Source organism: Gymnoscopelus braueri (genome assembly GCF_963280865.1).
Source record: "Gymnoscopelus braueri genome assembly, chromosome: 8".
NCBI lineage: Eukaryota > Metazoa > Chordata > Actinopteri > Myctophiformes > Myctophidae > Gymnoscopelus > Gymnoscopelus braueri.
Genome location: NC_137609.1, coordinates 26418436 through 26445723, shown reverse-complemented (window position 1 = coordinate 26445723; position 27288 = coordinate 26418436). Strand labels below are relative to the sequence as shown.

Here is a 27288-nt window from a genome sequence, read left to right as displayed (position 1 = left end):
CTAGTGTGTGGGTGTGTGCAAGGGAGAGAAAAGCCCCCGCCAAATAATAGATGAATCCCTCCAATTCCGGTGGTCGTCATCTCCTTGGTCTAACAGTATCCATTTACGACTTTAAGTGGTAGTGGGTCAAACGTACCACTCTCTGCGGGAGATGACTGAACCATCTGTATGAGAGACGTAGTCCCCATCAGGACCACTATCATAGCAGTCATCCGAAACGTAGGGGGAGCTGTTGGTCAGTGGTTTGGGAGAAGGAGGAGGATATTGGGCATGTTTAGTCCGCTGCGGACTGGAATAGTGTAATTTGTCAATGTGGCCGTTATGGTGATTGCTATGGTGGTGACTGCTTTCCCTCATGGCCCTGGTGTAGCCGTTGGGAGAGTACTCCTCTCCGCCATGGTTGCCCCACTCCTCTCGGTCATGGTCCTGACGGGAAGAGCTGTTGCCAGCCTTGGTCGGGTGGAGCTCGTGTTGGGTGGGTGCTTTCTGGAGGTCGGACGGGCCCAAGTACTGCTTGGTGTAGTAGTTGCTGTGGAAGGTCTGCTGTTTCCGCAGGTAACAGATGCCTCCGAGAAACAGCAACAGCAGCAGGAACAAGGCCCCGCCCACAGCCCCACCCACTACAGATCCCAGATTGCTCTCAGGGAGGGCTTCAAGTGTTGGGGAGCTGAGGAGGACCTGGCGCTTATCGTCCACTAAGGTGGAGGCAACACCCGTTAGGACAGGCGCAGTAATGGTGGAGGGCATGGTGGGAGGATCTAATGGAGGGAAGGAGGGAAGGAAGTAGATGGGGGAAAAAAGAGGGAGAAAGAAATTTGGGAGGGAAGGGAGGGGAGAGGAGGGATGGACAGGCAGAAGAGTAGAGAATGTCAATGCCAACTACATCAGCATTTCACTAAGAAGGGGTTGGTTGACATGAAAATACTAACATCAACTCAACTAACCAAGAATTAAACTACATGCTTACAATAGCCTTTGGTTTGCATTGGCAACACATCTGAAATAAACAATGCTTTAAGCCTCTTTGTTTATATTAACAGTGCATGATTTAGTTATTTCTGCAGATGGTCACCCTCAGTAGAAAGATAGTCAGTAATTGCTTTTGGTATTTATTTTGGTTTTGTTGCAGAGCACCTGTAGTTCAAAGTTGACAGAAATCTTTGTTTATAATCATTTGATTCTTTAAAGTTTATGTTATGTTACTTAACAAAACCGAGACTAAATCCCTTTAATCAATGGAATTCAAGTCCATTGCCTGAGGCATAAAAGGAAAGTCTGTGATCACTGAAGGAGGGTGCCATTTTTAACGTCTTGTTGCAGAGAAATATCACAGTAAAGTTCAAGGTTAAACAAAGGCAAACCAAAGGCGATAATAATATGTGTTATTTGTACACAATTCATAAACGCATGGGAAACAATGATGAAAGGCCAGTGATGTAACCAGTGTTCCCTCCAAGTTGTCAGAGAAGCCACGGCAAGCGGCAGATATCCACAAATAAAACCATAGCAGCTTAGAGGGAACACTGGATGCTAACTACAGAAGGAATTAGAAATGGAAGTCTAGTCTTAATGGTCTGGTTTAAAATTTGTATCCCTCTTACAAGTCATGTTATGCATCTTGTTGTCACACAGTTTTCCACCATTGCATGTTCTGCTTTCGTTTAGAGTCTATAATCCATTTCAGTTGTATAATGCGGTCAACTGGATTTTGTAATCATTCTGTTTTAAGTTGATTTCTGTTTATAAACCTAGCATGGTTTTAACTCTCCGACAACAGTTTCCTCTCATCATTTGACATGCAGATTGGACTTTCGGAGGCAGAAATGCAAAGTTGAAGAAATGCTAATTTTCATGATATCCCAATAATGCTATGGCAATTTGCACTATTAGAAATCACTTAATGTCTGCCACTATACTCATAAGTGCCTTAAGGGGAGCAGTTATGAGTATACACAACTGCAGATGCACAACCTGTTGTCAATGAGAATGTGGATAGGAAAAGGAGGTTCTGATGAGGGAGGAGGAGGAAGAGGATCTTTCTAGTGTACGTTACTGGAGCAGTTGAGGAAGTCTACCAAGAAAGCAGGACAAAGGATAAAGGACTTTCAAGTAAGATTATGCATGTATTTTTTATTTTTTTTTAACAAAAGGCCTTTTAAAGCAAACTCTAGGACTTATTTTACATGCTTGCTCAAACAAAAACATCCAGATGGTTGCTCCATCACTACATTACTAGTACCTTTTTGAAATGGCTTGACTTCCATCTTGGATGTTCTCTATCCCTTGTAAAATATGTAAATATGACTTGACTGCGGCGCTTACTTCAAGACAGTCTAAGAGAACAATGGCTTGATTTTTATTTATTTTTTGCCAGGTTCCCATAAGTTTTTGCAGAGTGCCATTGAGAGCCAATGACTATTGACAGTCTAGTTTAATAAATGATGTTGCTGACATTACTTGTTTGTCACAATGCACTGAATGCAGAGGAGGAGAACAAGACTAGATTGGATTCTGGAGTCAGTGTCTTCGCTGTCTGTGACAGTCACACATCATTAATGCACTGCACAGAAAGGTATAATGAATTGAGTTCCAAATTCTTTTACGTCATCATCCAAACCTTCTGGCACTATTTTGAGTGTGGAAAATCCCAGCTCGCTTAGACACTATGTAGGCTAAAAGAAACCTTTGGTATTTACATGTCAAGTTTGACCCACTTCTACTATACAGTCAGCATTAGTTGTCCAGCACAGGTGTAGCACAGCTGACTTAATGAGGCACGACAAGGCCTTGCAGGAAACCAACCTCAAAATAATCTGTCAGCATCAGGCTGACAACACCCACAGCAGAGGGAACTCAACACACATAATAGGAAGGATGTTAGAAGCAATAGAAAAGTGTAAAAGTGCAAAGAGTTCTGCATTTCTCTGAAGTCGTTCTGACATATTAATTATTTTTCCAAGCCAGATGTAAGGGTAAGATTCACATTTATTGGGGTAACATCATAAGATTGTGGGTTTTAGCTCAATTATATGACACCATGCATAGGCGTATGCACAGCAAAAAAAGAACACATGAAGGAAAAAAAAAACATACACCCAGGAGAGCAGCATCTTGTACATGCACACTTGCGCACAACCATACAGCTCATCTCAAAGGAAAAAAATATAAGGATGATAAATAATAAATAGGAGTTGAAAAGAACTAGTGAATGTTTTATGAATCTGGGACATCATCTGAGGCTGGAGGCTTTGCCTCTCATTGCATGACACACACCGAATTAAAAGAGTGAAAAGAAGAGAGAGATGCAGCAGAGGATCACATCATACTCAGAGGTTCATTCAGGAGGAGTGATTCCAGAGGCAAGAGGAGCGTAACAACACCTTAGGGACATGCTCATAATGCACAAACACAATCACATGCCACGGAGAGAGAAAGAGAAAGAAAACGACACAGAGAGAGAGAGCGAGAGATGGAGCAAGAGAGAAGAGGTGGTGCCTTGTGGTCGACTTAAACATCAGCAGATGGGTTTAGCCCGGAAATTCTCCTGTTGAACATCTGGAGACCTGACGTTAATCAATGCGAATCAGCCTGTAATTAAGGATAAATCTAAGGGCCGGAAATAATCTGCACAAATACTAGCAGGAAAGAGTCTTGATGGGCTGTGGGTGTGTATCTTTGAATGTAACTCAACCCTGCATTTTTGTAAGTATGATGTAATGAGCAACAATTCGCCAGGATGTCATGTGTGTTGTTGGCCAATGGGTTTGCACAGTTCTTCCTGAGGGAGGGGAATGCAGTCAGCTGTTTACAGAGACTGTATTTGGACTCACCTTGTATTAGAATGCGCACATCTCTGCTGCGAAGGTTTATGTCATTGGCAGCCTCACACCTGTAAACCCCCGAATCGTTCCGTTGGAGCGGCCGCAGGAACAGCAACGTGTTGTTCACCGTTTCAACACCTTCTGGCATTTCACTATCCAGTCTGGGATACACATAAAACACTTTCAGTTACACATGGTTCTGGTTGATATCAGTCTGCAGCAGCACATTATCACAGATCCACACTAGTTTTATTTATTTTTAAGTTTGGGTGTGTGTTTTTCTTTTTTTTGCCAACTTTCTTTTGTGAGAATTCTAAGTCTGCTTATACTAAAGTAAACAGTCATGCCCTGTAGAAGATCCACGCAGACAGTCACAGCTGGTTATTCTAAGGGCATGGTTGGCTATGCTTCAGTCCAGAGCTCCACTTAGCCATCTCAGTGCTATAGAACCCCATTTCTGCCACTGAAGAAAAGTAAAAAGGCCTGAGCAGTGAGCTTTCCCCCCCCCCCTCACAATTCTGATTTTATATTTCAGTACATGTCTATTTGTTTTTCTCTTTTCTTATAATTGTGACATATATTCAATATTCAGTGAAGGAACTGGGATTCCATACAACTCTTCCCCACTTGGTTCTCTTTTTAAATAACCTTTTTTAGACAGTTTTTTCTATTATTTGGACAGGGTAGAAGAGGCTTCTGAGGAAATCAGGTTGAGGATGACAATATAAAAATGAAGATATAATATTGGGATACCATAAAGGGACATTTCTTTAAAAAAAAAAATCTTAAAAACTGGTAGACAATTTAAAAGGAATACAAAAGAAAAAACAGAATACGTTTTAAGTGTGTCATGACATTACATGCTGTCCATTCAACTGGAACCACAGGTCAATCGCATGCAACAATGAAGTATAATGCATGCTTAACCAGTTTTGCACTTTTTCTTTTTGAATTTTTCAGTCAACATAACATGCAGCATATTAGCTGGTCATGATGTGTAACAATGCTACCTCACACAAAGAGGCATTTAAATACAAATGAGCCGCAGTGGCTGTTATATAAAAGGTAGCTCAAATCATGCAATCGAATTGGTTATTGATTCAGTTCAATACTACTACACGTCTGAGACAAACGTTTTAGGCTATCAACTGTACAAAATGTCACAAGGTAGAAACAATACTCAACAAAATGACAACATTTAACCACTTAAACCCTATATACTTTGTTGTATATCAAATAGAAGTAGCCCACATCGCATTAAAACGTGACAGGTTTTGAGCTTTTGAGCTTATAGATTGCCATTTTTGCCAAATAGTCCCCTATTTTTGCCAAATGGTCACCTACAGTAATTTTCCAGAATATAGTCCATTTCCAGTCTATATTATGACATGCCAAGAATAGGGATGTTATAGAGCTGTGCATGTCTCTGTGAAAAATAGCCACCAGGAGAGGCTAAGGAGGTAGATGGGTCATCTGGGAATTAGATGGTCCCCGTTTGAACCTGGCTCCCCCTGGCACCGTGCATCAAAATGTCCTTGAGCAAGATACTAAACCCAAACCGCTCCCGGTGAGCGCGATGGCACTTTGAATGGCTGCCTCTGCCATTGGTGAGTGAATATGTGAGCAAAGGGGTGAATGTGAGGCATACATTGTAAAGCAGCTCCATCTGTCATCCTTTTTGAAAATAAATAAATGTATCTTGTTTATGCAGGCAGTCATTATTGTTGCAATAAAATTGTTATTCAATTTCGGATACATCTATAATTTTTATACTGCCATATTTGGTAACCGTTTTATGAAAGCAATAACTCAACGCCGTCGCCTGGCCTGTAATAAGTTATTGCTTAAATATTCATTTGGTAACCTACCATCTTCCCTGCCCAGTTGGGAAGAATATTTACAGCGGTTGTATTTAATACTGCTTTTATTAGAAATGTTAATAGTTTTCATTATCTTCAGTTTAACTGTTACAATTGTCCATGACGTATTACGCATGAATCATCTTTTGACAATCACAGAGAATATAACAGCTTGGTGCAACAAACCCCTCCCACATACATTAAGAATGCATCTTGCAGGAAAAAAAGAAATAAACCATATCTCCATATCCAGCAGCCTAGCTGATGCATGTAACATACATGATTTACAGGGAGGACGCCATGTGCTTCAGGCTTACACATCCAATAGAAAAGCCAGTAGCATTGCAGTAGCGTTGCATTGGGAAACGTACTTACTTCAATGTGAAACGCTACAAGTGATCAAATATGTACAACAAAATTCAGGAGTCAGAGTAGATTTTTTTCCCCCCCCAGGAATTTCTACACAGTGCTGCCAACACAAAATAGCTGCCTCACACACACACACTGCATGTTTCCAGTTTGTGTGTGGTAAATGCTGGGCGCGCTTTTCCGTTGTTGAAGCAAATGCAAGCTAGTTCTGCTGATGAACATTTATGGTAGGTACGAAATAATCCACTGTAGAGTTCTGCTCAGTATTACTTTGAATAGTAACCGAATTTTGCGCCGTTTAAAAAAAGATGCAAAAGCACAAATGTAAAACAAGTCGCTGCCTACAGGCGAGCCTTACTTGTATACCACTACACACAGCCTACTTCCACCAAAGATTCTTCTGAAACACCAGCATGTACTGCAATTAGGGATGTGTGTGGCTAGTTGACAAATCTATAACATGGTGCTGCACCTGCTAGGAAACTAGTATACACACACACACATTATTATTATTTTACATCATTTGTAACCAAATTCCTGGCATGCCTTTTTCCTCAAATTAAAAAAAGGTATGAGCCTTGGAATCCTCCACAATGCATTCGGCTTGGCCAGGTTTTCCAACGAACACAACTGCAGTGTTCGTGGGTGGTAAGCCAGCAGGGGAGGGTGTTCTCTATGAGTGAGCAGTACGACTACCCGGAGGAGACAATGGTTGATTTTTTATTATTTATTGTTTAGTAACTTCAACTTGGCGACGCCCCTAGTCTCTAAAAATAAACTAGACTAGGTACAAAAACTAAGTACAAAACGTTTATTTTGTTGTACTCTCTTGGTGTTTTGTTGTATGTGGGAATTATCTGGCGCATGCATCTTTTATGAAAGAGAAATTGTATCATGAGTAAAACAGCAAGTTTATACTATAAACATCATAAACTTTATAGGGTCATTATAAGTAAATTAATATATGATAGCCTTTCCATAGGAGTAGCTTTTTATATTTTTGGGGCATTTTGTTATTTTTCTATATATATATATATATATATATATATATATAAGCGGATTTTCATTATTTCCAAAAAGACCACAAACAGCCAATAGCATATTAGAAGCTATGTAATATTGAACCTAAGGCAACTAAAACAATTATAAAAAGGTTGTTAACTGTAGTAAAGGCAGTGTGTTTGAATCACCCAAGCCCGGTGGCCGCCCAAGCCCGGTGGCAAAAGCGGTTCTCAAACCAGCTATTGTTAAACTTGAATTTACCCATGAACCTCGCTTGACTAAATCAGACTGAAGCAGAACAAAAAAAAAAGAGTTGTCTTTTCAGAGTCGCTCCTACTACTACTACTACTACTGTAGAACGGTTTATGTTGCCTTCAACATTGCCCGGTAATGTAGAAGCACATGCAAAATCCTTGTGGTCATGTGACTTAACCTAAGAAAGATATACTGTATGCACAAATGTAGCATTTAGTTTTCACTTGGCAAAAGTGTCAATCAGAAAATATCACCTGAAAAAAAGAATTAGACCTTTGAAAAATGAATGCAATTGTTGGATTCAAGGGGCTTCCTGCTTTGATATATTTATCCCCAACTCGTCACTATACGCATACTGTAACATAACCTTTATTGTAAACTTACCCTAACCCCGCCTAAAATAGTCTTCTTTGACGAGACACACATACACGTTGTGTGTTGTCCTTTTGGCATAGTTTTTACTGTAGTGCCGTACCGTTTCAAACTGCTAATAAAGTATCAATCAATAAAAATTAATCAAACACACAAATAAACAGTAACACAGTGGTTTGTTATGGTATTACTTGGCTTTGATTGAAAATAATTCTTCCAAGAACTACTCTCAAAGTCACAGACGCACCTGATCCATCTGAAGTGATGGGCTGGTGGGTTCGCGTTGGCTTTGCAGGTCAGCTGGACATGCTCTCGGCCCACATGCCAATCTCCATCGTAGCCCACAACTGAGATATCAGGGGCAACTGCAATACAGACGGGCAATAGATGGAAAATGTGAAACATGCCAGCAGGATGTAAGCCAGACTTCCTCCATACAAGCACACACACACACGTTTCTGCTATGTAACAGTCACCAAGGTGAACTTTGAATGTCATTGTACACTAGCTGTCGGGCAGAAACCTTGTATCGCCATAACGTTTTCTTTTTTCATAAATTAATGGCCAGTTTCATCGTACAAGAGTGTCACTCAAAAGTAGAAAGATACTCCATCTACAAGCTCACAACACATCACCTCCCGACACATTAGCATGTACTAGATGTGCTATTTTCGCAACTTTTGATACTTTTTTGATTATTTTTTAAAGTAAAGTCTATTTATGTCTTATTTAACCATTTCAAAAGTATTAACAGAATACAAATAACTACTTTGGATCCATTGGAACACAGGTTATTCTTTCAAATTCCTGAAAAGCAACATTTGAGACAGTTTCCATCCGACAGCGACAATATTTCATAGACGTATCTGCTATGACACCCTGTCAATAGTTCAAGTCAAACATACTGCAAAACATACAGTGTCTGCTGACACAACCTGGTTGACTGCAGCCTGTAATGTCTTTGTGCTGAAAGGGGCCCAGTAATCATTATTTTGTTCATGAAAAAGTTTACCTTTTTGCTTGAATGAAAATAAGTTGCATGACGGAAGCCTGTGTGACGTACCATCATGACATAAGACATTCAATCCAGCAGTGGATCGTCAGGACTTGTGCCCAAACAAGGCCCCATAACGTGACTGCAGGGTAACTGCCGGGTATTAAGAACATGATCTAAGACAGCTCTGCCTTCACTAGCCAGGTTTCCAGATCAGTTGGAAACATTCAAAACAAAAGAGCTGTTATACTGAATAAAGTGGTGGTCCGTTTTATTTTCCATGGCATAAACCAACCAACCATTTGGCTTTGTTGCTGGGTATGCAGAATCTTTAAGATCAAAATGTCTTTCATTGATTTACTTAAGATATTACAACTTTTTGGTTGTCAAGGTTTGACAACTTTCCTGAGCCAATTGACTGTCCATGTGTCCTGTAGAGACAGGATGCTACAAGAGCTCTCATCGATAGAATGTACACTTTGGTCAGTTAAGGACTCACATAGCAAGATTTATCGACACGCAAAAAGCTGAGGAAATGCAGACACAGGGAAATAAGAAAATACAAGAACAGAAGACCTGCACTTGGCATAAAAAAGTAGCAATTATATCCTCCAAGAAGGAAAGACTAACGATTCCATTTTAGCTCTGTGCAAGGGACTTTTTCATTCCACTGTACGGATCTGTTTTCTATTAAAAGACTTCCTTAAAAGCTGCCAATTAATTACAAATTTGCATTTCGTTTTCCAGAAGAACTTGGGACTCTATATGGCTCGTTGTACCAACTCCATCAACTGGACCATGAGGTGTCAACACGTCATAGGCCATACATGTATATCGTACATAAACATAAACCATTTTCCTGTTAATTGTTTACATTTTCTTCACAGTCATTACCAATATGGTTTACGTTACCAAACTTTCATGAAAGACATGATAGTACGGTTCGGTCATGGACATTTGAATTTTGTTTGTAAATCAATGTTTCCAGGGGACTATTTTTGGCTCAACTTTTCAAATCAATTCATTCTTTAAAATGCATTAAATTTCAATGTTAATGCAACTTTAACAAAGAATAAAGGCACTCACTATAAAGCAAATTTCAAGTCTCTGTAAGTTCAAACCGTCCAATCTTTCCCCCCAAAAAAGTGAGCATGCTTTGGAAAATGGAAACATTAAGTGAAGTATGAGTAACATTCAATGGCTAAACAGGCTGTAATTTCGTTATGGTCCTTTTAAGACAAAACAAAAACTCACACTGCACATTGAGTTTGTAGGGGATCCTGAAGTCGTTCAGCAGTGCCGGGTGGCGCACCACACAGGTCAGAGAGTGTCCCTGTATGTGGCGGGTGGGTTGCCACAGGTAGCGCACCTGCGTACTGGTGGTGCCGTTGGCCTCGTCAAACAGCTGCACCTCAGACTGCCCGAACAAGTTGGACTCCCAGGAGACCTCGGCGGGGGGGCGGGCCCGCTCGGCAATGCAGGTGGCCACCACAGACTCATTAGCTCCGTCGATCAGGGCTACCGATCCTGCAGACACATAGACCTTGGGCTCCACTAAGATCCACAGAGCCAGTTGGGTGGGGCAGGGGAGAGAGAGAAACACAGATTAGCATTGTTTAGAGTTGCTAAAAAATCAAATGGAAATGATCAAAATAAAAACACTTTTGAAATGTTCCCAGTACACACTTCATTCACCCTTTTTCTAAGCGTGCAGTAGCAGCAGAGACTATTTCTGTAATTTTCTCTTGGAAGCAGTTTTGTGCACCAAATGTTAGAGAGAGAGAGAGTTTGTGCGTGCGTGCGCCCACAGTTCTCCTAAGACAGGGGAGTGTCTCACCAGTGAAACAAAATCAACAAAGTCAAACATTCCCTACACTGCCATTATTCTTCCATCTCAACACGTTTATTTATAATTACATCCAACCCTGCTTTTCTCTCAATTCTCCTCGGTTACACTGCCTAGATGGGAGAGGTTCCCAAAGTGAGGTCCGGGGACCCTCAGAGGTCCGTGGGGAGGTTACAGGGGGTCCCCAGCTAATGTAACTATTATTTCACCGGCTAGCCGTTAGCCCAGAAAGAAAATGTATAAGAATGACTACTGTATTCAGATCATAGGTTTCACTGTCTCCACTTTTGTCTCCCCACAGTGACAGTTCTTGTAGAATTCTGCACTTAATCTAATCCAACAACAAAACACTTCTTACGGGGGACCCTGGAACATAATATTTTCAAATGGCGTCCGCAGACCAATACATATCAAGTTGGGGGTCCTTGACATGACAATGGTTGAGAAGCACCTACCTGTTTTTCTATTCATTCACCCCTTCATTTGGTCCTAATCATGCGCAGGCTCAGTGCCAGTGCCAAGTACAATATTACCATACAGTTGTCAAATAGTCATTTCAGAGCACCAGATGGGTTCTCAACATCAGCACAATTGCTATAGTGTCAGGCAAGTCATCAATCATACAGAAAGATACAAAATTAACAGCATTTCCATAAATGGAACTAATGTTATTCCCATTTGGTGACTAATTGGGCTTAAACAAGCCACAGAAAAGTATTTGTAAATACTTTTTGGACTGGACATGTTGGATTTAGTAGATGTTGGATTAATTTATTTACTTGATTAAATATATATTTGTCAGTTCAACATCAACCAGACATAAACGCAAGCTCAAGACGAGACACTCATGCATGAAACTATGTACATACACAGAAGCACAAACGGTTTACAAAAGTTTACACTTACCAAAAACAGCGACAGTGGTGGAGGCCTGCGCATTTCCCAGAGGGAAAGTAGCCACCTTGCAGGTGTAGACTCCGATGTCAGAGAAACCCACCTCCTCCAGGACAATAGTAGCATCATAAGACGAGGGCGAGCGGAAATGCAAACGGCGGGTATACTCTGGAGGAATAGAGATGCCAAACTGTGGGTGGTAGACAGCCACTGTGACCGAGCCAGAGGGCAGACGGCGCTCCCAGGAGCTCTGGGTGAGACTGAGGTTTGAATCCACCTCAACCCTGCATTCCAATGTCACATTCTTCCCCAACACAGCATTCACCTTCTGGGGCACCAGCACCTGATTGCTCCATACACCTGCTGAATAAAAAAATATTCATTTACAACCAGGTACACTTCATGACAGGGCACTCAAAACATCATTTGTTGTGTTTAAGTTAAAACAATCAAATTAGAAGGAAATTATTAATCAACTGAAGATTTATCAAATAAAAATGTTATAAGTTTAGTGCTGTATCATGTAAACATGTCTAACCTGTGCAATTTACAATTTCACCAAAATAACAATGTTTGACCTTGTTCCATTTAATAAGGAAAATAAAAACAAGAATTATGTTTTTGACTGCCGGGGAAACTCATTTAACACAGGGCAACAGATCATTTTAAATGCTGGAAATAAAAAAAACAATTTGGCAATCTTAAACAATAAATTAGTGTTTGAACAGCTAAATCTGCCCCATACTCAAGGTTGTGATGTCAGGAGTAGAAATAGCCTGAAAACGTATTTCTAATTATATTTAAGTTGAACGGGTTCCAGAGCATTGCAAACAAAGCTAGTTTTGAATGCAAGATATTAACAAGGTACATTTATAGGCCAAACACCAAGAAGTGTCATGATTCTTCAATTCTGCTACATATACAGTACACACCCGCCATTTTAAGTCATGATTTCCATAAAATTATATTTAAAAAAGCAACCAATATTGTTGTCTAGAGATATGATGTAGTTAGTAGTATACATGATAGTATGCATCTTCACTATATGCTATATATATATATGCCTGCATTTTGAGTTTACGAATGATGTCCTCACAAAAAACTGTAAAAAAGCCAATAAACAGTACGCATCTTCAGTTGTTCCTAATCTGTTGCCCTACCTTAAAGCCATTTCAAGATGTCCATTTAGGTTCAGATTTGTTGTTTGTGATTATTATTTACAAACATTTGTACCGGTATACATGATTTTAATATCTAATTGAATAGCATAGCAATCTAGCAAAAAAAACCGATATAATAATTTATTATGAAAGTAATCTTTGCTGTAGTTGCAGCCTCAAACCTCATACAAGTTCACACTGTTTGTACAACTGGAATCCACACAGGTTGTTACTGTTGCTCCATCAAATACTACACAGCTGTGTGTGACTGACGTGCTCCAAAATATGATACATTTAAAAAGGCATTTCTGTTGCTCCACTGTTCCCAACTTGAATTCAGGAATTAAAAACACACCGTCTCCAGATAAAAGTTCGACCACCATCTACTGCAACTAGTCATTAACAAGACTCGTCTCTTTAAAGCTGTGAACGCAGCTGAGAGGGAGGAGAGTAGAGGGGGACAGAGAGAAAGAGAAAACTGAGAGGGAATGATGTGATAACATGATTAAGTCATCGGTGAGAGAAGAGAAGAAAAAGAAGGTCAAAGGGATGAAAAAGTAAAAGCAACAGTGCGATTATGGTGCTAGAAATTAAAAAGGAAACGTACAGTATCACCAAGATTCTGGTAACAAAAAGAAAAGATAGCGAAATGAGCATATCAAAGCAAATCGAATAAAAGCATAACAACCCTGCTACACTGTCAGACCCCTCAACGTTGTCACTAATTGCAACAAGCTGCCAGTGGGAAGACGTCATCGTAAATCAAAACCTGCCACATTGCTTGGCAACCGACTGAAAAAATGCTATTGTTGTTTTGCCAACAACTGCTTTGTCCCTGGTCCAATCTCCCACCAAGAAAATAACCCCCCCCCCCCCCCCCCCCAGTACTAAACATCCACAAACCACTGACCCAAACCCAGCCATCCTTTTAATGGACAAATTCTGAATTTAAACAAGCAAGCCTCTAATTTCGGTTTTAAATTGGATTTCAGTTGAGTTTGTTAGCTTTAATATTGTGTCTCTCCCAGAAAAGTACTTAAAACAAAAGTATATTGATACTGTATGCATATTTACTTAGACTTATTGTCATAATAATCAATGATTGTATGTAGTTATTGGCATAATAATCGATGATTGTATGTAGTTATTATGCAGTTTAACTTTTAGAATGAAAATATTAACCCTTTTCTCTCCCTCTCGATAGACAGACAGACAGACAGAGACAGATTGACAGAGTATACTGTAGATATAAGCAGACTTCAGGTGAACTGAACTTACAATGGTATACTGGGGGTCACATCTGACATATCATTTTGCAATCTTAATGACTGCTAGTCAGCTATAGCTGTAGTTATTGATGAATTGAGTAAAACCTCATTTGACCCAAGGTCAGACTTCAGCTCTCTAGTTCTTAGCTCCTATAGTACAAAGGATTTACTGTACATCAAATTTAGAAATCTGCTTGCTTGTAGTTCAAACACTCAAGCTAGCGAGCAGAATATTTCTCTCAAGGAAAAGGACAAGTGTAATTAGACAACTGTCAACCTTAACAAATGTTATTTACAATTCCCTGTCAACCACACTGTGATCAACCTATAAATGACAAAAGGATTAATGGCGTGCAGCTATTTCAGGGACCTGAAACCTGATGGGGGTCTACAGACTGAAACGTTGAGTTTCCCATTAAAACGTAATTTTGAAGACAGTGTGTGGGAGCTTTTCATATAGAGGGAACCTTCCTAACATGGCACAGACCAGGGAGACTGGTCACACAACTGTCACACGAAATAGGGAAACTCACAATGTGACACAATGTGAGCTTTTTTAATTGGAGCAGAGCGACAAAATGCAATCTGAAACAGACAATGAATGTAAGACCTATAGTTAAGTTTAATATGTAGCATCCCCCAAAGTATATAAATCCTAGCATCCTGAATGTAGCATCCCCCAAAGTATATAAATCCCCCAAAGTATATAAATGGGTAGACAGACCACCCGGGAAACAGAAGGTCCCCTGTTCGCATCCAGGCCCTGCCTATGTGCCGAAGTGTCCCTGAGCAAGACACTATACCACCTAGGCTCTAACTGCTCCCCGGGCACTGCCCCCGCAGCGCCCACTGCTCCAGATACTTAGGATGGGTTAAATGCAGAGGACACATTTCGTGTGCAAATATAACGGTGACAAAAACCACTAAGGAGTGGGCAAATTATTGTAATTATTATTATGAAACCCCCCCCTATGTGAAGTAGGGCTGGTAAATTAATATTTGAATTTCGAATATTAATATTCGATTTATTTTTTGACAGGGATATACAAAAAACAATGTATCAAGTTATAAAAACAAACAAAATATATGTTTTATTGGATCCGAGCACTTGATACATTGTTTTTTGTATTGTCCCTGTAAAAAAAAGGGGGTTTATATATATATATATATATATATATATATATATATATATATATATATATATATATATATATATATATATATATATATTTCTTTTATAATAATATTTGAATATCTGCCCATTTTTAAGACCAATATTCGAATATCATTTCTGAGGAAAGTTACCAGCCCTAATGTGAAGCATATGGAGGGAGTTCCCGTTTTGAAACATTTAAGGTACATCAGTGTTCAGTTGAAACACTCTACAGTGACAGCATGAAACTTTTGTGGAGTACAACCTTACATAAGCTTGTCCTGATTTCCTCCCCTGCCCAGAAAATAGTAAAATGGATAAAGGCAAAGATCAATCAAATCCTGTGGCTTTTCATAACATGGCAAACAGGCTACAGCATTTATTCTTATCCTCAGGGATTTGTAATAATGGCAACAAAACTACACCTGAGGTGCTAATGACTTCTAATTCTTAATTTATACTCCATCATACAATGTTGTCATTTGCCGATCTACAGGCTCACAACGCGTTGCATCATCATATCATAAAGTATAGATCGGGATTTAGTGTTAACGAGTCTCATCCTGAAGAAAATAGTGTAGACACTTTATCCAATGTGCGCATAGCAGATAGAACACACCATCATGTCACAATGTCACAGTACTCCACCAATGTCTTTCTCACACACACACACACACACACACACACACACACACACACACACACACGATGATGTAATGTCCTGGTAGCAAGGACACATCATTCCCACTGGAAGCGCCACTACACAGTCCCTTATAGTCAGTGCCACTTTCATGCACACCGCTCATGCAGTAACCATGAATGTCTTATTAAAAGTGCAAAGAACATACACTGTGTTGGTGCAGTAGGATGGGCTTGGGCATGCGTGTTAAGTTCTAGAAAAGTGGATTTTTTTTTTACCCGCCCCCCACCCCCAAGTCAGACCCAGCCAAAATGTTCTGCTGTACAGGCTTGTGATTTGACATGATTTCAGGGCCATTATAAAACTCAAATATACATTACTACTGTTGGAAACACAGACATCTTGAGGCACTTAAAAACATCCTTAGTGTCAATGCTAAATTAATTGGTCCAAGACAAGTACAACAAGTTTGAATTTACTAATGATGTGTGATCTGCAAAATGTTTCGAATGTTCAGATAATATGAAAGAATATATAGCTAGCTATTTTTCTATGTTCCTTATCAAACATACGGGCTAAAAGGGGAACATTAGTTAATCCATTCAGTGATGTCTAACAACTGACAGTCCTTTCTTCCAACCTCACCGTCTCAGAGACAGACTGTGGCAGATAACTAGAGAATGTGTACCTGCTGATGACGTCGGTGGAGATTACAAAGCAATTGGAAAATACAGCCTCTCTTCCCGGAACGTTAGCATGCTACAGTAACAGCCACGACTCTTGCATCAATTTAAAAAATAAAAGAGTTTGATTAGTTTGTGTAGTGGTATACCCCTTTAAGGCCTAGGCATTAGCTGTGAGTAAGTATGCATCTATTTTACATTCTAAAACACAAGGTCAAACACCTCATTGAAATGTACAGCAGACTTAATGCAGCGTGGATATATAGGAAACTGCTGCTCTGCACCAGAACATGAACTCTGAACTGGAGATGGTCATTTGAGTGTGTATTAGGGATGCTCTGCTCTTCTGGCTTGGTTCCATTAATGATACTACTTTTGGTGCATTAATTTTTCTGACTTTCAAATGCTTCTGGAGAGTGAAGCTAAATATCAGACACAAAATTATTTGCATTTATTGCATACTTTAGCCCATTTTAAATTAGTCCAGATCATGTGCAAAGTGTTTAATTTCATGCCAAAATTGAATTCACATGACTGAATTAAGGGTATTGATAAATACCTGCAATTTGATCTGTTGCCAGTGGCAGACAGACACATAATCTTTGATTGGTACAGCATCATTTCAGTACCAAGAGTGTCCGTAGACATGACAGGTGGGTCACATCGGCCAGAGTGCACTGCGATGTCTAACCTCATATTACCCATAGGCATTTTTGTTTCTTCTTCTTTCTTTATATTTTCTTTCCCATCAAGATGTAATGATCATTAGACTCAGAGCAATAAACCACCTATCTTCCAGACTCCCTCCCCAGTCAGAGTTAGGAGTTTGAATGAATGTAGAATTTTGTGCAGGATTTAATTTGTATACAGACGTTTATTCCAGTGTCCTCCCTCCCCTGTGCCAATGTTGGCACCCGTGCCTAAGGTTGCCTACCCCTGTTCTAGAACATGTCATGCTCTACGCATCCCAAATGCAATTGTTGTCTTTCCTGGGAAATTGGGACATTGTAAGCTTTAAGTTCTTAAACTGAAGAAAATAGTGCCACGGTTTTTGATTTCTCTCTAAAACTACATTTCTGGGATAAAAATAGGGTGCACTGAACTTAAGCTCCTTTACTGACTTAAGGGAGTTATTCCAACTCGCTCCTTCAGGGGTAGACTTTAGCCTAAACAAACTTGTGAGCCGATCACAAGACCCAGACAAGACTCATCCTTTGATAGGTGACGCATGATAAGGTGTGAACTAGAGTCCGACGATGCCAGATTATTCCAATGCTAATCCAGAGTCTGGAGAGTCGTAAAGCACCGATTACCAATGTTTTGACTGTTTTTTTTAAGTGCAAAATCTTTTCAAGGGAAATACTTGCACAGCCACGTAGCTCCGATGCAAATGACCAGTAATGACCACTCCTCTTGCTGATTGGACCTTCATCAAGTGTGTCTTGAAGACACTCTTGGGGTGCGTTCGGAAATGCGCACCGGGAGCACACTCACGTATTATTGGCCAGTGCGCTCAGTGCTATATATTCGAACGCACCCATTACGAAGGTCCAGAGGGACTGAAACATCAGTGTTAAAAGGGATATTTCACTTTCAAACATGTTTGGGGTCATTTTAACATCTACTCAGGCTTTTGTTTCACCCCAGACAGTTTTTACGCTGCTTGAAATCGGTATTTGATATTCATTTTATTTGCCACACCCTATACAAACCCATTTTAACCATGTTATATTGTCCTTCTAATGCGTGAGGGGGCTGTGTTTGTTCAATTACTTTTATTTAATGTATTATTCCATTAAACATTTTAAATCATTTTCCAAAACAATTATGAAAAGAATTATGAAAAACGTTATTGAAAAAACGTCCCTCACGCATTAGAAGGGCAATATCAATAAACTGTCTGGGGTAAAACACAAAAGCCTGAGTAGACGTTAAAATGACCCCAAACATGTTTGAAAGGGAAATATCAGTCACATAAGTGTTGAATAAATTGGATGCTGCTGAAAAAAATGGAAGCAATGCATGGGATTTTTCTTCATTAAAAGGACAACTTTGTTTTTTTGTAATGATAATAATTAAAAGATGAGTGTTAAAAAAAATAATGCATTGCTTTCTATCGTTATAGTAATTTTAGTGATTTTTAACTGGGGCATTCTCTCCTATGTCCATTGGTAAATAGTCACGAACGCAGCCTCCGATTTCCGTGAAACTTTGTACGCACATCCCCACTAGGTCAAGGAAGAAATGCCACCCTACATTTTTCAAATCAGCCTCATGGTGGCGCTGTAACAGGCAGATTCACGTTTTGGCCTATAACTCTTGAACTGTATATATATTATAATGTATTATTATATAATACCTATTGATCAACAAATAGCCGATGTACAAGCTCACAATCATGTGTCGTGAGCTTGTAGATAGGCTATTTTTGTCACTTTTTCCCAAAAGCAGGAACACCAGGTTGAGTTAAATAATCTGGACACATCGGCTGCATAATTGCCGATACCAATGTCGTCAAAAAAGTCAGATAATGGCTGATCGGTCGGGCTCTAGTGTAAAGAGAATCCCTGAAGTGCGTTCAGCTTTGGGAGTGGTCTCCTTAATGACAAGCCATCCAGCAGAACCAATAGTGTTAGTTCTGTCAATAAAGTCCAAGGCAGTGGCATTTAGCCACTTTTTATGGGTGCTGAAACACTTCACTGACTTCACTGTCAAAGGTGCCTGAATTACTTTGCACTTCCGTCGTGTTTTGTGACAAAAATAGAAGATCTATAAGCTCACATCCACTCACAACGCATTGCAGAAATATTTAGGCATTAGTGGCTGGCTGAGCACCCCTAAAGCTCCGACCCTAAAAACACCCCTGGTTCAAGGGGTCAAGGTTAAAGACACATATTACTGGAATGAGTGGCAGTAGTACATTCACAATATGCCGGACTAATGAAGGCCTGTGTTTTTTGTTCATGATTGAGAGTCATTTTAATAGCAGCTGGCATGTGCATATGCTTAATGCACCGTTTGGTTTACCAATTAACATAATGCAGATGCGGCACACAGAGACTGTAACTGACCAGCTTGCAAAACTATTGTATGTTTTGGCTAAAAAGAAAACTAAGAATGAGTGCTGCACAATCAATACAAAAATTATTCAAAAAAATATATGTTCCTTGTCTTCTAAATCCTATCAGTTTTCTGAAAAACTTATGTTGCTATCTAAACGTTTTTCCATGTCAGCATTATATGCAATTGCCCCCCCCCCCCCATAATATCTTGTTCCAGGGAGACACACACACACACACACACACACACACACAGACAGACACACACAGTACTTTATAGTAAAGTATTCATATGAATTCAAACCAAATAAATCAAGCATTAATGTAATCTAAGTTCTGAAACAAAATTATGAAAATGACATTCAACTAGAAGCAATGTGTTGCTAAACCATGCAGACTCACCATGAATGTCACGTATACATTTTTTAAATTTTAAATACAGGTGCTCTGTGGTGCAGGGGCAAGGTACCCAACAACGAGGAGTCTAGGAGGTTCGAATCCACCATGGTGCATCCGGCTTGCCGGGTGTCTATATGAACACGATTGGCCATATTTGGGGGAGGGAAGCCGGGCGGGGTGGGCAAGCTTTGTCATTGCATGGTACTCCTACGGGCTGGGGGCGGCACATATCAGGGGGAATGTTGAACGGGAGGACTAGGATGGAGGCCCTACGTCTTCCCGGTGGAGGCTCCTCACTGACAGGTGAGCCAGTAGAGTACAACAGCAGTGGCAAGCAGTGGAAGGGAATAATTGGTATGACTAAATTGGGAGAAAAAAAAATGGGTAAAAGAAATAGTTGGCTACTCTAATTTATAATAATCAATGAGTACACATTCCATATTTTTGGACATTTTGTTTTTTGCCAGAGGTCAAAGGGGTTAGGGTTTGTTGTATCCTATGAGACAAGCTATGACATTTCACAGGTCTATTTTGATATGCAAAAATAAACAATGTATGCTAGTCTTGTATGGGTGTAGGTTAGAGCAGCCAGTGTGCAGACAACACGCAACAGGCACTGAATGATGTTGCACTGGCTGATTTGTCTTGTACAATTGTGTGCAGTATAGTCGGTTGACAGGGACGCTGTGCTCCAAGAGTTTGCTTCACTGGGGGAGGAGTTAGTAAATTAACAATGACGTCATTCTTTTAACTAATAAGGGCATAATGAGTCTGTTGCCCACTGTGGGCACCGCACCGTGTTGCTGCCTCTAAATATTCCACACTGACGTCATCCATGGAGGGCCAAGTTAAAATGCTAACATTTAAAAAGCACATGGCGTCACGTAGGTAGAGACATGATACCTGGCAAGGGAAGAGGGATGTGATTGTGGAGCCAACATGGCTGCCACTCTACACACAGTGACCTAACTGATCACGGTTTCTATGGTAGCCGCGGGTCATCTGCGGCGGCGCTATCATTCCAAAGCATTGAAGTTCTAAGCAAGTTCAATACGGTCCTCAAATGTCCGTCTTTAAAAATAAATAATTAATAAAAAAAAACTAATAATTATATGGTATTAAAATGTACCTTCACTTTACCCAAAGTTAACTTATAACTGCATGAATGAATAAACAAACAAACATGCAGAGAGTCCTGCCGACCCAAGACGCGCCGAGACATCCCGGGGCTGCAGGTTTCAAACTGCAGAAAACTTCTGTTTAGGTATAGAAATAAATAAATACAACTATACCTGAGCGTGCATGACGTACGTACCTGTGATGCTGTACAGTACGAGGTGAAATAAAGCCATGTTGCAGGTCCAGTGACAACAGGACAGTGACATGTTTCAAGGCAGCGTTGTCTTCTTTCACAAAACAGACGCGTGTACGTTACGTTTCCATTGAGCGCTCTCTGCTGAACTGATGGAACCTCCTCGGCAACAACTCCACCAAACTGCATGTGGACCGTACCATCACGCAGCACCGGGGTTGCCATGTCCGCTTACTATAAGCGACTGGTTGATTGAGTGATTGATTGATTGATTGAATACTTTATTAATATTTTGCAAAGACAAGCACAGGGAAGTACAGTTCAATACAAGGTCAGTAAAGAGGATTTTAAACCCAAGAAAGCACTATGGCTTGTTTCCATTGGGGTCCTTTGTACTCAATTCATCAAAACATTTAATGACAGACAAATATAGCCTACACTACTATACAAAAACATCATATAAACGGGTAGAAATCAAAAATCAAAATATGTACAACTTTTTTTTCTGTAAAGTCGCTTGTAAATATCAGTGGGTTGCGTTTTTTTTGGGGCTTGTTTCTAAAGTGTAGTTCAGTTGTTGCTTATTTGGGCTTGTAAGTTGTTTCCAGTGGTGGACAGTAACGGAGTAAATGTACTTGAGTACTGTACTTGAGTACAGATTCTGAGGATCTGTACTTTACTTGAGTATTAGATTTTTTTGATACGTATTACTCTTACTTGAGTACATTTCCAAGACAAATATTTTACTTTTACTCAAGTATATTTCTAGGAAGGCTATAAAGTACTGAGTACTTTTAAGCCCACTCCACATCCACAACAATGTTTCGCCATGCATGTTGCAAGGAGTTGCAACATGCAACTACTTGCAACTATTGCAACCATTAACCGCAATGGCAGTTGCAAGGAGTTGCAACATGCAACTACTTGCAACTACTTGCAACCATTAACCCCAATGGCAGTTGCAAGAAGTTGCATCGGTGTGGTTGACCTTAAAACAGTTTTGTTGCAAGGAGTTGCGACTAGTTGCATTGGTGTGGTTTGGCCTTTAGGTTGGCTGTTTTTTTTCTTCCCTAAAATGCAATTGGCCTAACTTCTTCTCTCACACTAGCCGTGTTTCTGGCTTCCCCCTCCGCTCGCCTCTTTGTTACATCTTGTATGGGTGTATAGGAGTAAAAGTATTTAGCTCTGGTTCCTCAGTCATGTCTATGTTTTTATAGGTGTTTCTGAAGGCTTTGTATAACATCTACAAGCAAGCACATCAGTGCATGCAGTGCAGGAGGTGGTTTCAGAGAGTTACAGTACTTCTCTGAAACAAGAGTTATAAATTCATTGTGAAAACATTACAGCAATTCATTGTTATCAAAATTAAGAAATGTACTTCTACTTTTACTTTTACTTGTACTTTAAGTATTTTTCAAAGCATGTACTTTGGAATACTTAAGTATATTTAAAAACAATTACTTACTCTTACTTGAGTAACATTTTGACTGAGTTACTTTTACTTATAATGGAGTGAATTTGACCAAGGAGTATACTCTTACTCAAGTACATGGGGTCGAGTACTTCGTCCACCTGGTTGTTTCTAAGTGTAGTTGCTTATTTGGGCTTGCTTCCCAATGTTTAAACCAGTGGTTCTCAAACATGTCAAGGACCCCGCATTATTATAAATTTGTCGACGGACATCCACCCCAAATAAAAATGTTTTGTGCCAGGAACTGACTCCCTTACCAGATTTGTGTTGTTTAAAAAAAAATATATATATCTAAAATGTTTCGCTTTTCGATCAAGATTTATTTGAAAATAGCAGATCTACAGATTGTGAGCTTGTAGATCGGCTATTTTCAAATAGAGTTAGATAGCTATGGACCAGAGTTAAGGGTAAGAGTGCTCATGTGGCCTAGTTGCTTCTTTTGGGCTTATTTTCATAGACCTGGTTGATTATTTCTCTCACAAAATCTGGCAACACTGCACAACACCGAGCAGGGAGAAAAGGCATGTGGACTGTACCATCACACTGCACCGAGCAGGGAGATTTAGAGAACAGGCATGTGGACTGTACCATGACTAAACGCTGAGCAGGGACGCGGAGCTCACCTAAACTAGAGGTCCACCCACCACGAAGAATGAACCACCAATGAAACATTACGTCATGCTTGTTGAGAGCCGCACATATTAGATTGTGTGTCTGTTCTTTGTGTTAATGCCCCCCCCCTGTCTGTCACTTCATTACATGGTAAAACTATCGTTTGTGTTTAGTGATATAATAGGACTAATAGGACCAACAAGTGGATGGAACCTGGAATGATCTTTGACATGTAAATCCATGTCAAACAGTGAAATGAAAAATCAATCGTTCACAGACTGAAAAATGTATATAAATATATATTCGGAGTTGTAGAGAAATATTGTGAGTGGGCAGCAAACACGAATGGCTTTCGTGAGTGATTAATTGCACATGCAGAAGAATAACGTTTCTTTTCAGTTTGGTCTGCTTTGATTTAGCTATTTATTGCGTATGTAGTACCTCGAGCTGTCCGTAGTTTAGCCAGCCCAGTGAAGCAAGTTAATCCTTGCGATTCGAAGTAATTGCGGGGCCAGGGCCACCACTCACCCCTCCTGCTGTCTGTCTGCTGTCACAAAGCTAACCAGGTCATTGCTTTAATTTGAATCGCACTGTTGTCCTCTAGAGAGCCACAAGGGATACAATTACGCGCCTGCTATCCTATTAATCCCCCCTAGACAGTGCATGTGTTCATGCGAGTATCTTGTAGAGCAGTGGTTCTCAGCCTGTGGGTCGGGACCCCAATGATTTTGAGGGGTCCCCCAGATGATAGTAAAGTGACAATTTAAGGACTTTTAATACCTTAAAAAAAGACCATTACTGCATCAAAAGTAATCAAACTATAGTATAAAGACTGGTCAAACAATGGCCGAAAACAAGTTTCGAGGCATTGTGAGCTGGTAGATCTGTTATTTTCACAATATTTATCTGAATCAAACTAAATGTAATGCCTCAACTCCTACAATTCCAAGTGCTTGTCAGGGTGGGGGGTCCCCAGTTCAAATATGATTATCTTAATCTTTGGGGGTCACAGCCTGAAAAGGTTGAGAACCACTGCTCTAGAGAGCCACAAGGGATACAATTACGTGCCTGCTATCCTATTAATCCCCCCTAGACAGTGCATGTGTTCATGTGAATATCTTTCTTCTAGTAGAGGGTGTGCAATATCAGTGCCTCGCTGCTCTTTGATTCAAAACGACTTGCACTCATATTAAAGTTATGTTGTGGTCACAAAAGCATTTCACCAGACAGTCTCATATAGCCACATGATAATTAGAGGTTTTAAACTTGAGGTCAAACTTCTACAACCCAAACTGAAGTAATTTAGCCTGAACAGTTCAGTATGGCTATTACTTCATAAGTTTGGGTTGTAAGTTCCATCTGAGCCGTTTCCATTTATTGGACTGTGGGGTATTTAACGATTATTGCCACCTCAGCAAACCCAGTTTCACATTTCAAATAATAATAAACTCAACTGATTCCCTCACTGTACAGTAGGCCTATATGTCAAAACATCTGAGCAACACTGCAAAACACCACTGGTGTAGATATAGAAGGTTCAAGGGTTCTTTATTGTTTGTGCACAGGTACATGAGAGCAAAATGTGCTTTTGTTAGGCATCCTGGACATTGCAGCAGCATAGTATTAGATAAACAACAATAGTGATTGTTGGGACAAAAGACAAGTATGGGACCAAATTAAAGAAAATGTGTGGGTGTGCATGAAATGGCTTCAAAGTAACAGAAACCAAACACATGCATATAGGCCTATATCAGTAAACACCCCCCTTGATACTGCTCCTTTCTCTCTGTGGAATGTTGTTCAAGGCCTCAAGTGCTCTCTCATGAGGGTAAGGATGTATGGAGAGGGGGTCCAGAATGATCCTGAAGTAAATATCAGTTAAATTAGACCACCTTTCCCTTCAAACCATTCTTTTGTTCTATGGTTCAGCTCCCCCTGCCTTGTTTACCCACATAAACTGGTCTCTCTTGTCTGTCCCCTCCACTCTCCTTTTTCTGGTGCCATGGCCTACAGTATCTGGACCATGGACAGGAACTGAGAGAACATACAGCTATGAATGTAAACGTTCAATAATAACAGCCGTTGAATGGTTGTACAATAGGCCTATGTACAACATATACTAACTAGACAGTCAAATCCAGTGTCCATTTAAAATGTAAAAATATAGCCGTTAAAATAGCATTCCGGGTTTTACTGTGCAGAAAAATATAGAACCGAGCGACCGTTGGGATACTTATGAAGCTGTGGCGACATCTGCTGGTCAAAACAATAACATCTTAAAATGTGCAAGTCGACGTTCAGTTTGGGGAATAGCATTATTGTGCTTTAAAGGTTTATTATTACCGTCCAACGCAGAATTTAATTACATTTGTATTCTCTCTCAATGCCAGATAGGGTGATACACTTGGCTGTAACTCCATGGAAGGATTACAAAAATGATCACAAAACTAAGCCCGCATATTCTTTACAGTGATTTTTTTTTAAATAAAATAAATATTAATACCTCACATTTATAGCAATTTAAGTCTAAGTACTCAAAATTGCTTTACAAAACGTTGCTAGTTGCATATAGTGTATTGACTATACTAGTTGCATGTAACATTCACGCACGCAATCACGTACGCAAACACACACTATTACATACTCCACCATATAGTCCAATCATGTACACATCATGCATACAGATACTTTTGCCAATCATGTACAGTAACAGTAGTGTACTGTAGTATATGCCCATCTACTTTGGATTAATTAATTCATTTTCAACTGGATTTAAATTGTACTTTTCCTAGGTAAAAGAACAGAGCTACTGTAGGTCAACTCCAAAATCTTTTTAAAGAATGACTCTTAACCTGTAATCTGTGAAAAAAAAAAAACATCTTTGCATATTTCCCTTAGTCAAAGTGTTTTAGCTACAAATGTGACTTGCAGTACTTTGCTGAGAATCACAGTGATAGTTGAATTGTACATCATATTGTGCCTTGTATATTTTGTATTACCAAACATAGTAAGAAATGATGGTGAATCATACCAAACTAGAAAAAGTGCTCCTCGGAGCACAAGTCTCCGCCAGGTCAGGTAGGTTATTATGGCCTCCTGGTGGCGCTATAATATGCCAATGTGAAAAGGGTGCCATTTATTCCTAGGCTGTGCATGGCAATCGGACACTGCATGCATGATTTGAGGCATTTTGTTCTAAAAATGTGTTTTGCTAAATTTGACCTGCTGGTGGCGCTATAACAGGCCAATGTTAAAAGGGTGGCATTTGTTCCTCAACGTAGTGCAAATGTGCATTCAAAGTTTCACCACAATCGGACGCTGTGTGTATTCATGATTTGCGGCATTTTGTTCAAAACGGGCCACTCCTGCAAACATTACATGTCAATGTTAGCCAATCAGGATGGAATATGAAAAATCAAACAGATCCGTCTTGATCACATGACTATAGAGATCATGTGTACCTATTTGCGTGAAATTTGGATCAAATCTGAAGGCTTAATATCAAAAAATCTGTTTTACTTAAAGGGATACTTCACTTTCGGGCCGGGGACACATTTAAAAAAAATATTAAAAATAAATGAAAAAAGTTATGGAAAATTCATGGCCCCCTCACGACACGCAGTGTCCTACTAATGTGTGAGGGGGCCATGAATTTTCCATAACTTTTTTCATTTATTTTTAATATTTTTTTTAAATGTGTCCCCCGGCGGAAAGTGAAGTATCCCTTTAAGTCTGCCTCCTGGTGGCGCTATAAAAGGCAAATGTGAAAAATGCAGGGCAACGGTTTTTCCTTGGCCTCTAGAGAGTGTGCATACAAAGTTTTACACTGATCGGTGCAGTTATAGGTAAAAACACGAATCGGCCTGTTACAGCGCCACCATGAGGCTGATTTGAAAATTTTCAAATGGCATTTCTTCCTCGGCCTAATGGGAATGTATGAGCAAAATTTCACGGAAATTGCATGCTGTGTTCATGATTTGAGGCATTTTGTTCGAAACGGAGTACTCCTGCAAACTTTGAAAGCCAATTTTTGCCAATCAGGATGGAATATGAAAAATCTGAAATTAGCCGTTTCTTTTAATGACTATAGAGATACTGTGTACCGATTTGGGGGATTTT

At 39.9% G+C, this 27288-nt stretch overlaps 1 protein-coding gene across 1 annotated transcript; it reads right to left on the bottom strand.

Moving 5' to 3' along the window:
- Nucleotides 1-126: 126 nt before the first annotated feature.
- Nucleotides 127-21212, bottom strand: nectin3b (nectin cell adhesion molecule 3b; the record flags this gene model as incomplete). The annotated part of the gene is made up of 6 exons (XM_080436010.1): nucleotides 21090-21212; nucleotides 11425-11772; nucleotides 9927-10226; nucleotides 7926-8043; nucleotides 3831-3982; nucleotides 127-758 (listed from the first exon to the last, which is right to left on the bottom strand). Exons 1-6 carry the CDS (start codon nucleotides 21157-21159, stop codon nucleotides 127-129), a joined length of 1620 nt encoding a protein of 539 aa, XP_080292136.1. The 5' UTR covers nucleotides 21160-21212.
- Nucleotides 21213-27288: the final 6076 nt, after the last annotated feature.